The 17,836-nt window shown below is 35.2% G+C and overlaps 1 protein-coding gene across 3 annotated transcripts in view; it reads left to right on the top strand.

Moving 5' to 3' along the window:
- Nucleotides 1-17,449, top strand: part of LOC106881915 (uncharacterized) — an 83,708-nt gene extending 66,259 nt beyond the window's left edge. For all 3 annotated transcript variants that reach the window (XM_052967580.1, XM_014932436.2, XM_014932435.2), the window contains one exon: nucleotides 8,847-17,449. In XM_052967580.1, the coding sequence (XP_052823540.1) occupies nucleotides 8,847-9,317 (471 nt within the window). In that variant the 3' untranslated portion in view covers nucleotides 9,318-17,449. The remainder of the gene's footprint in view (nucleotides 1-8,846) is intronic.
- The last annotated feature ends 387 nt before the right edge of the window (nucleotides 17,450-17,836 follow it).

Here is a 17,836-nt window from a genome sequence, read left to right as displayed (position 1 = left end):
CTCTCTCTCTCTCTCTCTCTCTCTCTCTCTCTCTCTCTCTCTCTCAGAGTGAAAGGCAGATTGTTTGATGCTTGTGTGAAAACAGCTATGCTGCATGGCAGTGAAACATGGGCTGTGACAGCCGAGGACAGGCGTAGGCTTGAAAGAAATGAAGCCAGTGTGCTTCACTGGATGTAATGTCAGTGTGCATGTTTGACAGAATGTAAGCATCTTGAGAGAAAAGTTAAGCATAAGAGGAATCAGATGTGGTGTGCGAGAGAGATGACTGCGCTGGTATTGTCATGTGATGTGTATCAAGAAGGACAGCTGTGTAAAGAAGTGCCAATCTCTAACTATGTAGGGAATCTGTGTTAGAAGTATACCCAGGAAGACATGGGTCAAGATGATGAAGCATGATCTTTGAACTTTGGACCTCACAGAGGCAATGACTAGTGACCGAGAACTTTTTGTGATATGCTGTGCTTGAGAGGACTCATCAAGCCAAGTGCTACTGTGCTGGTAGCATGTAAAGAACACCCTTCAAGCATTGGCCCTCACGGAGGCAAAGTGGCTGAACTCCTTTCAAGTGTTGGGCTTCACAGAAGCAAGGATTGAGACTTTTGGCATTATGCCGTGCTTGAGAAGAAGACCTATCAAGTCGAGCAAAATCGCAGTCATGGCAGATACTGGTGTCACACAAATTGGCACCCATGCCAGTGGCACATAAAAGCACCCCAGTGTCATGTAAATGGCACCCATGCTGGTGGTATGTAAGAGCATTGATTACACTCTGAGTGATTGGCATTAGGAAGGGCATCCAGCTGTTGAAAACCATGCCAAATCAGACTGGAGTCTGGTGCAGCCTTCCAGCATGCCAGCTCGGTCAAATCATCCAACCCATGCCAGCATGGACAATGGACGTTAAATGATGATGATGATGATGATGAATATAAAGACAGATGAAATGCCGCTAAGCATTTTATCCAGCATGTTAACGATTCCGCCAACTTGCCATCTTAATAATAATAATAATGATAATAATAATGATAATAATCCTTTCTATTAAAGGCACAAAGCCTGAAATTTGAGGGAGGAGGGGATACGTCAATTACATCGACCCCAATTTTTTACTGGTACTTAATTTATCAACCTTGAACGGATGAAAGGCAAAGTCGACCTTGGCAGAATTTGAACTCAAAACGCAGCGGCAGACAAACTACCGCGAAGCATTTCACCCGGTGATGGTGGTGGAGAGCTTTACTAAATATAATAGTGTGGTGGTGGTGGTGGTGGTAGTAATTAATGATGCATCAGACAAAATCCTTAGATGGATCTAATTCCACTTATCTAGATTTTGAGTTTCAATCTCAACAGTCAACTTTCATTCCTCCAAGATTCATAAAATACATACCAGTTATATACTACAGCATTTATATTACTATATCCGACCCCTTTTCTTCAACAAACATATATGTTATCAGAAAATATTTTTATAACTGACTATATAATTTTTTTTTTAATAACTTTTTTATTTTTGCAAATTTTATTCAGTAATAAATGTAAAAAAAACATTTCTTTTGAATCATACCATATTCTTCAGCTGCTATTTGGAGATAAATTACCATATTTGGTAGTGTATAAGATGCCATCTTCTCCCTGCAAAAAATTCCCCCAAAATTCCCCCAGGTCTTATATCCAAAACTGGGCCCATCTTACATGCTTTAATGCACTAAAAATATTTTGTCTTGAACATGCACTTCTGAAGTTGAGATGCATCTAACATGGCCACGTGTCTTTTATGCCATCATATACTGTATATATCATTGAGTTGGAACTTAACTTACATTGTAATACTCATTGACATTATCCTCTGTTACTCTACTCTTTAAGGCCCAGTAAGCTTGTTGCACAAAAGTTGCCAGATCATAATCGAAGCAGATCCTGTTAGAAGGGAACCCATTATGAAAATCTTGTTTGTAAATTATAAAAAACATCTGTGAGTCGTTTCTAACTGAATTAGTTTATAATTTAATGATTTCCAACTTCCCCCCACCTCCTTTTTTTGCTGTGGGCATGCACAGAGATTTGCATTGTGCGTAAAATTTGTCTTTATTTGCTCAGTATGTGTACATCCATGTGAGTAAACATCATTCAAACTTTGTGATTAAAAAAATTCAATTTCACTTTAAAAACCTGTGCGCACACATTGTTTTCCTTTCTGAGTTGTTAAAATGAGTGCATGTGCACAAGCACACAGCCTGAAGGGAACACTGATTGTTACCATTAAAAATTGAAATTTTCAAGTAGCAAGTGGTTTAAATGTTTAAAAAAAATAGTGTTCAACTCTGAAAAGCAGCATAATCTGCTAATTGTATATCAATTTAGTAACCCATGGTGACACCATGTTGTTGTTGTTGTTGTTGTTGTTGTTGTAATAGGATCCTCTCAATCAGCTCTGCTAGATATGTGTAACACATCTGTAACACATGTAACATGCCTCCTGGGACCTTAATATAAACAATAGTGTCATTGATGATAGATTTCCTATAAGCCAATTGCAGTTCATTGCATTTTACAATGGTGGCTCTGATGAGAGGCAAATGTTTTTGTGCTACAGACATGGCATTTTTTTTATTGCACCAGTGCATCAGTAATTTTCTCCCTGTTCTACATATCTTTTTCCTAATATACACATGCAGGCATACATACATACCACTGTAGTGTATAAATTAAGGAGATGCAGTCTCTCCCAAAAAACCCTGTTCAGCCCCAAATGCACTTTCAGTTTCATGCTTATTATTAGAGCTACAGGATACGTACCAACCTGCCTGGACTGAACTGGGTTGTTTGGGAGAGAATGCATCTCCTTAAGTTATCCACAAGAAATGATCCTGATATTTAGAAGAATAATGATCAGCAAAATGTTTTTAAGGTTTAAAAGATGGCAAAGAAAAGATTTTTTTCCTTTGCAACTTTACTACTAAGTAGGTGCCTCATCAAAAATTATTTTAAATTGAAAAGAAAAAAGAAAAATATACATCATCATCATTTACCATCTGCTTTCTATGCTGGCATGGGTTGGAGGGTTTAACAGCAGCTGGCTTCTGTGTCTGTTTTGGCAGGATTTTTACAGCTGGAGGCCCTTCCTAACACCAACCACTCAGCATAGTAGACTTGGTGCTTTTTATGTAGCACAAGCACAGGCGAGGTCAGTTTGGCAAGGTTTTTACGAGTGGATGCCCTGCCAAATGCCAACCACTTTACAGTGTGGACTGGATGCTTTTTAAGTGGCACCTGTACTGACAGGGTCACCAAGTAACTTGCAAGATAAATGTCTTTTGAGGGGGGGAGGAGGCATTGGTGGAGATGATCTTGTATCAGATGATGAAAGGTTATAGTGAGACAGAGAGACAGAAACAGGTGTCTTGATGTAGAGGAAGTACAAGGTTACTCGGCTGGGGAGAGAGAGAGATCAGGAATGAGGACAGAAACAGGTGTGCTGCAGTAGAGGAAGTACATGGTCACCCAGCCTGAGGAAAGAGCAGGAGAAAGAGAGAGTGGGAGACAGTGGTAGTAAAGTGCCAGGCATACTCACAAGCAATGGGGATCAGAATATAATGGGATGGTTGAGTAAAAGAAGAGAGGAGTAGATGGTGGCAAATGCCAGGGCATATCTTTGAGGTACAGAGGTCATAATATAAGCGGCAGAGCATTGCTAAAGAAGCATGAGAAGAGAATAGAGGGAGGGGATTGCAGTGAGTGGTGGAAACCTGGGTATATAGAGTGGGATGGGGCTACTGGCTAGCTATGCTGCAGTGAGCAGGGCCATGAAGACAGGATTGGAAAGGGAGAGATAAGAATAGGGCATGAAAGAGATGTGAGGAAGAGAAGAGATGTAGTTTGGTTTGTTGGGGTAGGGTGTGTGGAAATTTTTCTTGTTACGGGTGGGTGGGATACGCAACACTTCTAGAACTCAGTTTTGCTGACATGGGCAGGTCTTCTCAAGAACCTCATACAACACCAGACATCTCAGTCTGTTGTCATTTCCTCTGTGAGGCCCAACACCCTGAGATCAGTCCTTACCATACATGCATATATACTTACAGACAACAAACGCAGACACATGCACAATCAGCTTCTATCACAACTTCTATCTACCAAATTGCATCAACAATGCACTGATGACACCAATTCTAAAGCAGAAGACACCTACTTAAGTGTCACTCAGTGAGATCGAACCTGCCATACCAAACTTGTTAACTTCATTTATTTATCATTTACTATTGGACACTGGGACACAGCTAAACCTGAAATTTAAATTTTCAGTTTATTTTGTCATTATTTTGTCAAATAGAAATAACAATGTTGTAGTGTTTTGGATCTTTTACTTTTTGTTGTTGTTGTTGTTGGCATGGGTGGTATCATCCTCCACAGCAGCAGCAGCACTATTTTATTAACCCCAAATCAGGGCTGATCAAAGACATTCCATCCATGACCAAATCCCTAATTTTCTTTTATACATTATGTCTACAGAACTACATTATTTACTTGAAAAAAAAAAAAAAAAGAGACACCTTGCATAAAGTGTTGAGAGGAAATTTAACTACTATTTCTAGCATCTTGACCAACCCCATATAGACACTCTAGCAGTTTACTAAATGCTTCTAACTGGTTTGCTATGCAGTTGCAGGTACTACATCACTTAAAATAGATTGAAGCCATCAGCTGTATTTTGCACACATCTAAAATGATTTTCCATTTAATCTTATTTTCATGATGATATCATTTATGATACACAGAGCAGCTTTATCAGGGATATTTATATATCAGGTTTCTTCAATTTGGTTTCATGTCTATCCGCACCTATGGTCGTTAATGTTGGGTTGTGACCAATTTCAATTGCACACACCAGCATCTGAAATACAAAGGAATTCTGGAGTAGCATTAATCAGCCGAGGTATGTAGCTCAGAGATCAAGGGATCTGTCCAGGCCAAGCTACCACTTTTCTTCATTGAGAGGTCATAGTTCTGGTACTACACACATATGATCAGAATGTTGCAGGAAAGGATCACATGACAAATTCTTCAAGCCAGGCCAATCTTCAGGAGATCCAGAGATAAACCAAGAACAGTTGGTTGCTCTTGGGAATTTGAATAGGATCTTATGGAGGAGATCGCTGAGGACTCTATCCTCATCATCCTTCCAGGAATATTGGTGGAGAAAATGGAAGATGGAAATTTCTTGAACAGTATTCTAGTTGGTTACAGATCTCCAACGCACCATCCACTGGTTCACACACAATAGCAAGGGTTTGAGGAGTTTTTTCAAGGGGTTTTTATCTGCAATCTTTACATTTTTTGCTGATATATACTGTTACAAGATATATCCATATCTTTGGGCTTCTGTACAGTTTCCATGTGCTGAGTTCCTTTCATAAACCATGAGTCAGCCTGAGGCTATAGAAAATGGCACTTGAGGTGCTACATCATGGTATTGAACCTGAAACTACATCATTTGTGAACTATGCTCTCCTACATACTAAGATTTATTTAATCCCATCCTCTTCTTCCTCCTCCAACGTCCATTTACCATGACCATATGGTTGGACGTTTTGACAAGATCCAGCAAGAAAAACAGAGCTGTGTTGTGCTCCAATTGTCTGTTTTGGCATCATTTCTGCAGCTGGATGCCCTTCCTAATGCCAACCACTTTACAGAGTGGACTGAATACCTTTTTCTTGCCACCAGCACTGATGAGGTGGTGACCAAGTAATTTGCAAAACAGGAAAAGGAAGAGGGGAAAAAAAGAGGGGGGGAGCTCCTTCCACTAAGTGGTGGGGGGAGTATTTGAAAAGGGGACAAGGTGACTTTATAGAAAGAACAAGCACAAGTATTTGGCTGTAGAAAATTGGCCTGGAAATTCTATATGGGTGGGTGGGAATTAGCTGGGAAAAAAGTAGATATTAATGGTGGGCTGCCAGAGCAAACCCTCACAGAGCAGGAGAGGTTATGGACAGTGGATTAGGAGTGGGAGGGGACATGGTAAAATATTAAAGTAAATGATGTAAAAAAAGACACTCTTGGAGTTATTTTCTTATTTCTTCTTTATTGTATCAGTTTCAGAATTTCTTGCTTCTTCTGATGATGGTGGTGGTGGTGGTGGTGGGGAGGAGACATGATTGTGTGATATTCATGCCTTTCTCAAGGTTATTAGAACGTGGGAAAAGAGAATGTCTTAAGCCAAGGATCTCCAAAGTGGTCGATATCGACCCCTGGGGGGAGGGGGGTCGATGTGACTATTCAAGGGGTTAATAAATGCACATCTACTTAATTATTATTATTATTATTTATTTATTTTCTTGTACATGCCTGGAAGTCGATGAGGGGTCAAAGATTCCATGAAGCAGGTCGATGGTCTAAAATGTTTGGGGACCCCTGTCTGAAGCCATGCATTAAGCCCAACCTCTTAAACACAAACCTGATCATCCCATACATGGTTTTATCTCTTTGCTTTATGATGTTTGCTCTTTTTTTAGTAATTAATCATTAATGCCATTGATGTTAATTAGGATTGTCAGATTTAGCAGTGTAATAGAGAGTTACCTCCTTTGACTATGGGAGTCCAAATACCTCAGAAATTAACTTTACCTTTCGACCTTTCAAAATTGATAAAATAAAATACCAGTCAACTACTAGGGTTGGTACTTCCCAGAGAAATTTGAGGCTTTGTATTTATGTTAGAAATTGATATTTAAATACACCCCTGTTTGTTCTGAGTTCAACTTTACTGAGTTCAACAATCTTTCTTCCAAGGGTTGATAGAATGAAGTATCCAACCAATTCTAGAGATCAATATAATAATTTATATCGTGTGGTCTTGTGTGAATATTAGACATCAGTATTCAGTTATATGCCAATGTTAATGACTATTCCTGTTCTCAATTCAAACCCCATTGCAGTTAACAGTAAATACCTGTGAAATTGGTTAATGCCATAATAAACACTATTTGATTAGAGAAATTGTACCTGCCATCCCGTGCAGCTGTTGTTATTGATTTCAAACATTCAGCACAAGGTCACACATTTTGGTGAGGGACTATAGTTGATTAAATCAACACCAGAAGGCATGAAAGGTAAAACCAACTCTGGCTGGATTTAAACTTGGGATCTAAATAACATTTTGGTCAACACTCTGCCATTTCTGACAATCCCCCTGTCTTTTTTTTTTTTTTTTTTAATAATATAAATATTTGTAACAGATTTGTTTTTATGTAAGAACTAAGCCGGAAATTTTTAGGTAAGTATGAAGGAGGTGGGGATAAGATGTTGTGATGTTCAGACCTTTCTTGATGGCATTTTAAATAACTTGGAACACTACGAACTGGAGAAATTTGCAACTTTCACCACAGGTTGGGTTCGTCGAGAACTTCTGCATCATGGTACCTACCTCTGTAATAATAATAGTAATAATAATAATAATAATAATAATAATAATAATAATGAGTATGTTGATGACAATAAACATTATTATAATGTTAATAATTAAAATTATTATAATTATAATAATAAATTCAAAGTTTTTTGTATTTAACAAATTGTAAATTTTTTTTTAGTTGTTCACATTTTATAAATAAATATTTTGATGATTGTTCTAATTAATTATATTTTTTCATTCTGTAATTAATATTGTAATATCATATATTTGTTGTTAATGTGAACTCTGCAGAGATTTCAATTGTTCAAACAAATGTCTTAGTTTATCACAAAACACACTTAAGAAAACACTTAATTTGTTTTATTTACATCATGTTAAAAATATTTTGCAAAATTTTCCATATTTCATCCAAGAATTTATAATTTATATGATTTTTTTTTTTTTTGCTGTTATATTTTCAACAATTTCACAGCAATTTACTTCCAACATCCACAAATATTGATTTTTTTTTTCTATTAAATATCAAAATTATATCAAAAAGTTTTTTTATAAAATACTTTGAAAATATTTTATTATTTTTGGAATTTTTTCATATTTCGTCTCAAAGTTTTGTAGAATTGCTTCAGCTAGCTTCCAGTAACAGTGTACAGCTAATTGACAAGCACAGCCATGTTTGGTCCAGACTAATTTGTCAGCTTAAAAACTACAAAATTGATGGCCTGAAAGAAAGTTAACAATTTGTCTGGGTCACTGTAACATCACAACTTGTTATTATATTTATGTTATCATGTTTTTATTCTTGGCACAGCTCTTAGGCTATTAAACCAGTACTCTTAAATATGTCTGTCTCTAGTCAATGAAATAGCTACGTTAGCAGCAAGAATGAAATAAAGCTCTGCCTCATGATGCATTTTCTTCTCTTCTTCTTGTCTATATTTAATTCTTGGCATGCTAAAAGGAAATCCGTTAAAAAAAACAAAAAATCTTTCAAACAGATTACAATCCTACAAGAATTTATTGTTCTGATAATAAACAACTTTCTTTCCTTCTTCCTTACTTTCTCTCTCCTTCTTTCTCTCCTTCCCTCTTTCTCTCTTTCTTTCATTTATTCACTTGACAATGGAATATTGCCACTTTTATCTCATTTCATCAAATCCATGACAATAAAAAACATTTGACTTACTTTCCAACTCGAGGTACGTCTGTGTCTATGTATGTGAGTGCATGAAGCTATTCTGTACACATAAGTATTTGTGTACATACTTGTACACATTAGATGTATGTATAAATTCCCTGCTCAAAGATATCAGACATGTTCTTAAAAGACATTTTAGTCATGCACACATACATTGATATATCTGCAGGGAGTTCACCAGCAATGGAAGTTTGTCACTGCTACAAAGTGTTGTGAAATGTCATTCTTTATTTTTAGCTCAGACAGTGGTGTACTCAAATGGACAATGGCCACATTCCTGCAGGTCTCCAAGATATGTTCCTCGCTCAATCTTCAACGTCAAAGTCAAATACTTCAGAATACACACCTGTCAACAGTAACTTACAGACTCCAAAGACTGTGCCTTGTGTTTCGGGGCCACCAAATAAGAATATACCTCCCCTAAACCACACTGTGTCTATACCTGAAGAGTTTCAGATTTCCCAAATGGTAATGCCCCACGAAGAGGTTAATTATATTAAAACAGAGAACTACCACGAAATGCAGTATCCACCTGTAACATTTGCCAGCTCTAACTGCCTTATGTCACCCATTCCATGTACACCGGAGTTTTGTACCAGCAGCTTCAACCAGCCTTATAACAAACATATGTACTGTAACCAGCCAATGTATTTCCCTGTTCAGAATTTCAAATACCCTGCATTGCTTCCTACGCATTTGGAACAATAAGTTTTACAAAAGTTTACTATTACAAATACTCAGAGTTATTATGAATGAAGTGAACTTTAAAGTTTTGTGCCTTTATATGTATACATACATACAAAGTATGTATGTATCTGTACTTTGTTACATATATATATATATATGTGTATATATATATATATATATACATGCATACGTATGTAAAGATTTTATATACTTGAAAAAGGAATGGAAAAAATCTAAAACCTGTGTAAACCAAATTTTGTGAAATTCTATTTATTTCCTCAACACGTTTCATATTCTTTTATACAATATTTATTCATTGCAAAATAATTATTTTTCATTTTTTTTTTTAACAAAACAATAACATTTCAACAAAACAAAAAAAGCTTTAATTTTCGTTTTCATAAAATGGTGTCAAAAGAAGACGGATATAGTTGAATAGCACAGATCTTGTTATTCAAAATCACAGACACTGGAAATTTTGGAAGATCTGTCATAAGAATTTGACTGGCATTTCATAACGAACTCTTGAAGTAATCATTGTATCTTCAAAAAAAAAAAAAAGACTTGGATATTTAAAATTTTTTTTTGTATTTATTATTTTTTTTTTCAATCTCCAGAGTTGAACTGAATCATAATAGACCCTTTTAATTCCGATGAAGCCAATCCTTGAGTTATTTTGAAAATAATCTCCAATTAATATAAAGAAGTCTCTAAATTCTTGTACAGGCTTCAGCAATTATATTCTAGACTATCAAACTTCCCAGTGAAGCTTAATTCTCTGTGGATCAAGGTAGTTCCATGGGTAGGTTACCCACACCACCTCTTCTATCTGTAATGGAAACAGACCCCTAAAATTCACTCCTTATTTTCCCACATATTTTTCTTTTTGTCTCTTAAAGAACAAAGCATATCCCAAAAGACTAAGGCTGCATCAGAAACATCCTTTAGGTGTTGGTCACTGACAGACTTTCAGACTTTGAAGTAGAATTTTTTTAATAGAATCACAAGAAAAAGAAGAATTTCAATTCCCTATTCTGTTTAATATAATCCCTGGCCTGCAGCCTTTTAGCATTGGTAACCAGTGTTACTAGGGCTTCCACAGTTCTCTCAGAAGACTTCTTGTTCAGCTGAGAATTCTTTCTGTTTTTTGATGTTTTAAATAAAGATCCTGATGAGACGGAATTCTTCAAAGAATGGCAGTTCCCAGCATTTTATTAAGTTTTAATAATTACAGATACAAGCAGAGTCCTTGCTTGTGTATCTGAGATTGCCAGCTGATTGGTTGAGTCTAGGATCGCAAGTAGATTACTTGAATTAAATTTGAGGCAACTACTAGATAGATTGCTTGCATCTGCAATTGCTAGCAGATTGATTACATCAGCAAATGCTAGCAGATTGCTTGCATCATCAATTGCTAGCAGATTGCTTGCATCAGCAATTGCTAGCAGATTGCTTGCATCAGCAATTGCTAGCAGATTGCTTACATCAGCAATTGCTAGCAGATTGCTTGCATCAGCAATTGCTACCAGATTGCTTGCATCTGCAATTGCTACCAGATTGCTTGCATCAGCAATTGCTAGCAGATTGCTTGCATCTGCAATTGGTACCAGATTGCTTGCATCAGCAATTGCAACCAGATTGCTTGCATCAGCAATTGCAACCAGATTGCTTGATTCAGAACACCCCACCCAACAAAAGAAAGTTTTTAAAAAATTTCATAGCTAATTTCTTTTTTAAACTTTAATGTTATTTTCAAATATCAAATAAATTATAATTTGCAGTAAGTTTTAAAAATTAATAACAATTGCTAAGAGAGCAACAAATAATTTTTTTTCTTTTTAAATCTCAATTTTAAATTATTCAAATAAAAAGGCAACATTATTGGACATAAGTTTCTTAATTTTGCCTTTCAGTTTGCTAGCTTATAATGCATTTTCTTTTGTATAAAACAGCACAATTATTATTAGTGGTAATTTAGGATGGAAGAATTTTGTAGAAACCATCCCCAATCCACGTAAACTTGGGTAACAAACTAACCCAAAATCTAAGAATTTCAGTCATTTATTTTTGTAAACCCTGAGTCAGTCGCTACTCCATTACCAAATTATATTCCACCTCCTTCAACACAGACTACAAAACAAACTAAAATGTGATATTTCTTAAGTTTTTAAACTTAAAAGTTATTGTTAATTAAATTTCTATTTTATTTTTTTTATTTAATTTTTTTTCTTCCAAAACAAAACATTGATGTCTTGATTAAAGACATCAAATGGGGCACTTGCAAAAAAAAAAAAGAAAACTGAATTTAATTAAAAAAAAAAAGACTTTTGTAAAAAAAAAAAAAGTAATGAAAAGCAGAAATTTTTAAAAAAATTATTGAATGTATAAAATAATATTTAATATTGGTAAAATATTTAATATAAATGATTATCTTAAAAAAATGTAAAAATATATATCGTACAAATATTTTTATTTTCTCTTGTGTATATCAGAAGTACCATTGTCTACACACACACCACAACACACACACACACACAACACAACACACACTACACAACACACACACACGCACATATATATATCAGGCACATATTTACATATACATACATGCAACAGCACACACACATATATACATATACATACACACACATCTGAAATTACTTACACTCATTCATACTTCCTGATACACACACATACACATATATAAACTAATGTAACAAATACCTCTTTGACTGGTGATGATGGTGAGGAGGAGGAGGAGGAGAAGGTTGAGAAGAAAAAATAACCACCATCACAATGATGATGGTGATATTTATTTTCTAATTAATTTTTTTTTTTATCAGTTCCTCAAAACGAAATGATTTTGTCCTGTTTTCATAGGAAATGTTAATTTTATGTGTGTAGCAGGTGTGGATGTGTGGTTAAGGAGTGTGCTTTACAACCATGCAGTTTTGAGTTCAGTCCCACTGTGCAGCACCTCTGGCAAATGTTTTCTACTATAGCACTGGGCCAACCAATGCATCATGAGTGGAAGCCTGTCGTGTTGGGTTTCTTTACATCCCTATAACTTAGCAGTTTGGCAAAACAGTCACTGATAAAATAAGTATCAGACTAAAAGAAAATATTATGTTTGATTTGTTTGACTAAAACCTTTTGGAGCAATGCACCAGCATGGCCACAGTCCAGTGACTGAAATGAGTAAGAGAGATGACAGCAAAGTTTTCAGGGTGTATTTACGTGTATGCTTGAGAGAGGAAAGAGAGAGGGTTTGATTGTGTGTTCAATGTAAAATATATATATATATATATATATATATATATAGGAAGCATGACTTATTTAAATGTTATTAAAATCATTTTTTATTAATTTCTTTCATTTTTGCAATTATTTACTGATTTTTAAAAATTGTTCCTTTGTTAACCCTTCCAAGTTACCTTTTCAATTACTCAAAACTCTGCCATGGGGCCCTAAACAACGTCCAACGCATTTTTTTTCTTTTTGTATTTCCACCAAAGACGCTACACAAACACTGCACAAGCATGGTCATTTGGTTAAGAAGTTTGCTTCACAATAATGTGGTTTTAGGTCCGGGGTCAATAAAATAAGTAGAAGTTGAAAACTGGGGGTCAATGTAATTAACTTACCCCCTCCCCCAAAGCACTAACCTTTTGCCAAAATTTGAAACCGTTATTATTATTATTATTATTAAGGTGGTGAGCTGGCAGAGTTGTTAGCACGCCAGGCAAACTGCTTAATGGTATTTCATCTGTCCTGACATTCTGAGTTCATATTCCACCGAGGTCAACTTTGCCTTTCATCCTTTCGGGGTTGGTAAAATAAGTACCAGTTAAACAATGGGGGTCAATGTAATCGACTTACCTCCTACCCCAAAATTTCAGGCCTTGTGCCTTTAGGAGAAAGGAATATTATTATTTGGGTGAGAGATGGATAGAATCATCAACATGGTAGACAAAATGCTTAGCGTGATTTCATCCATTTATTTTATGTTCTGAGTTCAGATTCTGTTGATGGCAACTTTGCCTGTCATCCTTTTGAGGTTAATGATATAAAAATATCAGTCAAGAGTAAGATCCAATGTAATCGATTTGCCCCTCCCCTCAAATTTGTTAGCTTTATGCCAAAATTAAAGCGACAAGCTGCTAGACTTGTTTCTTCATCGGACAAAATGCTTAGCAGGATTTCTTTAGTTTTTGCATTCTGAGTTCAAATTCTGCCAAAGTTGACTTTGCATTTCTTCCTTTCATGAATCAATAAAGTATTGGTCAAGCACAAGAACTATCCCCTTCCTTCCAAAATTTCAGGCTTTGTGCCTATAGTAGAAAGGATGATTATTATTATTATTATTATTATTATTATTATTATTATTATTATTATTATTATTATTATTATTATTCCTATTAGGGTAGAGAATATTAGGCATTTAAATAGTGAGCAATAAAACTGTCTCAATCTTCTTTGTATCATCACCCTGTTCTCTAATTTTCATTGTTCCAGGGACAATAAAATAAAGTACCAGTTAAAGGACAGAGATGTTTATAACCAAGTAACTCATACACACACACACACCTCCTTCAATTCTCCTCTCTCTCCAGAATGTGTAGCCTTGCACTTGTCTTAGAAATGGCAATTTTCTGTTGCTGCTATTATTATTATTATTATTATTATTATTATTATTAAGACAGCAAGCTGGTAGAATCATTACCACACCGGGTAAAATGCTCAGCAGTATTTTGCCCATCTACGTTCTGAGTTCAAATTCTGCCAAAGTCGACTTTGCCTTTCATCCTTTCGGAGTCAGTAAATTAAGTACCAGTGAAATACTGGGGTTAATATAATCACCTAGTCCCCTCCCGCAAAATTTTAGGCCTTGTGCCTTTAGTAGAAAGGATTTTTATCTGCGTTTGTTATGGAAGTTAAAGTTATTAAACTTTCTTTCTGTTTTTAGTCTGACAATGAAACATTGTTTAGTTTCACAATGAAATCTCTGTTTCATTTTCACAATAAAATGAAACATAATTCCCATCATACTTCTTCCTCCTCCACCTCTTCCTCTTGTTTTTGTTTTTTTGTATTTATTAAGTTTAATCTTCCACACCAATACATCCATGTATATATATTAACTGATATATATATATATATATATATATATATATATATATATATACATACACACATGCATCTAAAACATACTGAGGGCGATTTCACTATAAGGACGAGATTAAAGTTGTTTGCGATCAACTGAATTATCTGCTCTTGAATTAATGTGTAAGTGGCTGAGTATTCCACAGACACGTGTACCCTTAATGAAATTCTCTGGCAGAATCAGTTTGAGACAGTACTTTGGGATCATAAGTACAATCCACTCGACAGGCTTCCATACAGTTTCCATTTACCCCATTTCACTTACAAGGTAAGGAGTGACCCATGACTGTAGAAACCTTTTATTCAAGATGAGCCACAAAGGGATCAAACTTCTTAACCATTCAGACATAATCCACTCCTTATTTGTTTCTCTGTGTGTATATATATGTGTGTGTGTGCGTTAGTGTATATAGTATTTGTTTATGTCCCTTAACTTAGCAATATATATCTGTGTGTGTGGATTGTGATGACTATGTATATGTCATTATCCGTTTTATGTCCATTCAGCTATGCTGGCATGGCTGAATGGACAGTCCTAGTCAAATCAATTCTCATTCAGAGTTCTGACCCTCACTGACCAATTGAAAAAACACATCTCACTCAGAGGTTCCAGTTTGGTTTCTGCAACTAAATATTCCTTCTTATACTAACCTATTTACAAGGTGTGCTAAGTGCATTTTTTCTAGGCATCAGTGTCAATGAAGTCCTCTTCTAATTTGAAAATCCCCCATGACTTTGAGAGTGAAAGTAAAAACAAAGTGATAAGGACATATGTTGAGCTAAAGGTGAGGTGTTAAGACAAGGTGTTAGCTGGTATTTCCCTACAACACCTTCATGCTATTCTCCAAGAATTTGGTTGCATCAGTCTTCAGCAGACTTTTGCAGTTGTGGCTTCTCCAATTACAAAGAAATTCCATTGGAAAAATCAATTCAGTTTAATTCTTGGCATGAAACCATGGCAAGGAAGTAACTGGAGACACATAAAAATATGCTATGTTCTATGAAAATCTCTGTGGTGTATATTGAGTATTTTTGTGTCTGATGCGGAGAAAACCCTCTGACCATAGTCTTTTACTCATAAGAGAGGAATCTGAGATGTCCAAAGAATAGCCAGATGGTTAGTCCTCTCTTGTGTTATATTATTGTATGTATGCATAAGAGTCAATGATATAACCAAAAATGAATTATGAAACAGCTGTAACCATATAGAATTAAATCTTACTTTGCTTCTCACCTCTCCTGGATTTTAATGACCATATATATATATATGATTGTGTAAGAAGCTTGCTTTCAAACCACATGGTTCCAGGTTCAGCCCCAGTGTGTGACACCTTGGGCAAGTGTCTTTTACTGTAGCTCCAGGCTGACTTATGCTTTGTGAGTGGATTTGGTACGCAGAAGCTGAAAGAAGACCATCATGTTTATATATATATATAATATGTGTGTGTCTGTGTTTGTCCTCCACCACTGCTTGACAACCGGTGTTGGTGTGTTTACATCCCCATAACTTAACAACTCGACAAAAGAGACTGATAGAATAAATACAAAGCTTAAAGAAGAAAACAATTACTGGGGTCAATTTATTTGACTAAATCTTTCTTCAAAACAGTGCCCCAGCATGGCCACAGTGTAAAAGAAGAAAAGATACATGCATACATGCACTTATATATATACATACACACATACACAAACATAGTAGGTGCGGACATGGTCGTTTGCTTCAAAAATTCTCTTTGCAATCATATGGTTTTGTGTTTCAGTCTCACTACAAGACACCTTAGGGGAGTGCCTTCTACTATAGCCACAGATCATGAGATGGAATTTGGTGTCCAGAAACTGCAGGGAGTCTGTTGTATGTGTGTGTGTGTGTGTGTGTATACAGTTTTATATCGCACACTTGTCCCTACTTGAGTGAAGTAGCATTGGTGCTGACATTCCCTCTTGTCCTTGTGTCATGTCATCTGTACTTTTGAAAACATCTGGGATTAAGAAATGTCTGTGTGTATGAATGTATGTATATATAGGTGTATGTGTGTGTGTGTGTGTGTGTATATATATATATATATATATATATAAAGAATATGAGCAGTTTAGTTCAGTTGTGATCTAAACGAATAGGTACGCTGAATAAGTGCTATAGTTGGTCAACCATTAGGTTCCAAGATCACAGCCAAAGCTGGATCTCGGGATCCATATAAGGATTTCGTTATAGTAATTATATATCATATTAGAGGAAAAATCAAAAACCAAGGCAGAACAAGTATCTCAAGTCATTTAGAATAATCTAATTCACCTTACCCTAATGAAATTATTCTAAATGACTTGAGATACTCGTTCTGCCTTCGTTTTTTATTTTTCCTATAATATATATATATATATGTATGTAAACATAAAATCCATAATCATTAGTCTAACAAAATATAATTTGTTCCCAAAGAGCCAAAGAGGGCATCCAAATTTTAAAATAGTTTCTCCTGCAAAATACTATGTCCAGTATCAAGGATTGAATGGAAACCAATGGTTTTAATGTGATATAAGCATAAGCCATATAAACGTGTGTATGTGTGTGTGTGTCTATACATGTACACACACACACACACACACAAGTGTGGATATTGGCAAGGAATTGCTGATAAGTCTTTTCATTGTAAAAAATACTTTGTGAAATATGTCATGAAGATCTGTCCATTTATAGCAAGGAGGAGAGATATTGATAAAATAAGTCCTTTTGTGACTGCAGTGGAAAAAAATAAAGCTATAAAAACTGAATAAAATTTAAAATATATATTGCATTGTACACACACACACTTTTCATTATACACACAGAAATATAATGACAGATATATATGTATATATATATATATTTACACCCATATATTTGTACATAGCACATACACTTGAACACATAATTTTATATAAACACACACTTGGATACATATATTTGTTGTATCAATTTTGTAAATAAATAAATAAATCTATTTTGCTTCTAATCTGACCTTTGTTGGTTTTTGACAACTGACCTCTGATGTCATCTGTTACTATCAACAACAAACTGGTTCATTTTCTTGAATGTGATAGCCCCCCCCCCCTCTACCAAAATGCAGTAACTACCTCCAAACCATTGTACATATTCTTGATAGCAGAAGTTTCAGAAGAAATTTCTTGAAAACAAAACAAAATTTTTTAAAAAAATAAACAAACAAAAAAAATTAATAAAATATAAAGAATGAATGCAAAAGAAAAACAAACCTAGAATAAGCAACAAAATTATTGCAATAAACACAAAGAAATATAAATCTACCAGTAAAATTCTGAAAGATGGAAGTATCATTTATAAATTTATAATAAAATAAATTTTAATTTTTTTTTTTTTTTTT

The sequence above is a fragment of the Octopus bimaculoides genome, chromosome 4 (assembly GCF_001194135.2).
Source record: "Octopus bimaculoides isolate UCB-OBI-ISO-001 chromosome 4, ASM119413v2, whole genome shotgun sequence".
In the NCBI taxonomy this organism is placed as follows: Eukaryota; Metazoa; Mollusca; class Cephalopoda; order Octopoda; family Octopodidae; genus Octopus; species Octopus bimaculoides.
The sequence above is the reverse complement of the archived record's forward strand: the minus strand, read 5'-3'. Positions and strand labels throughout refer to the sequence as shown.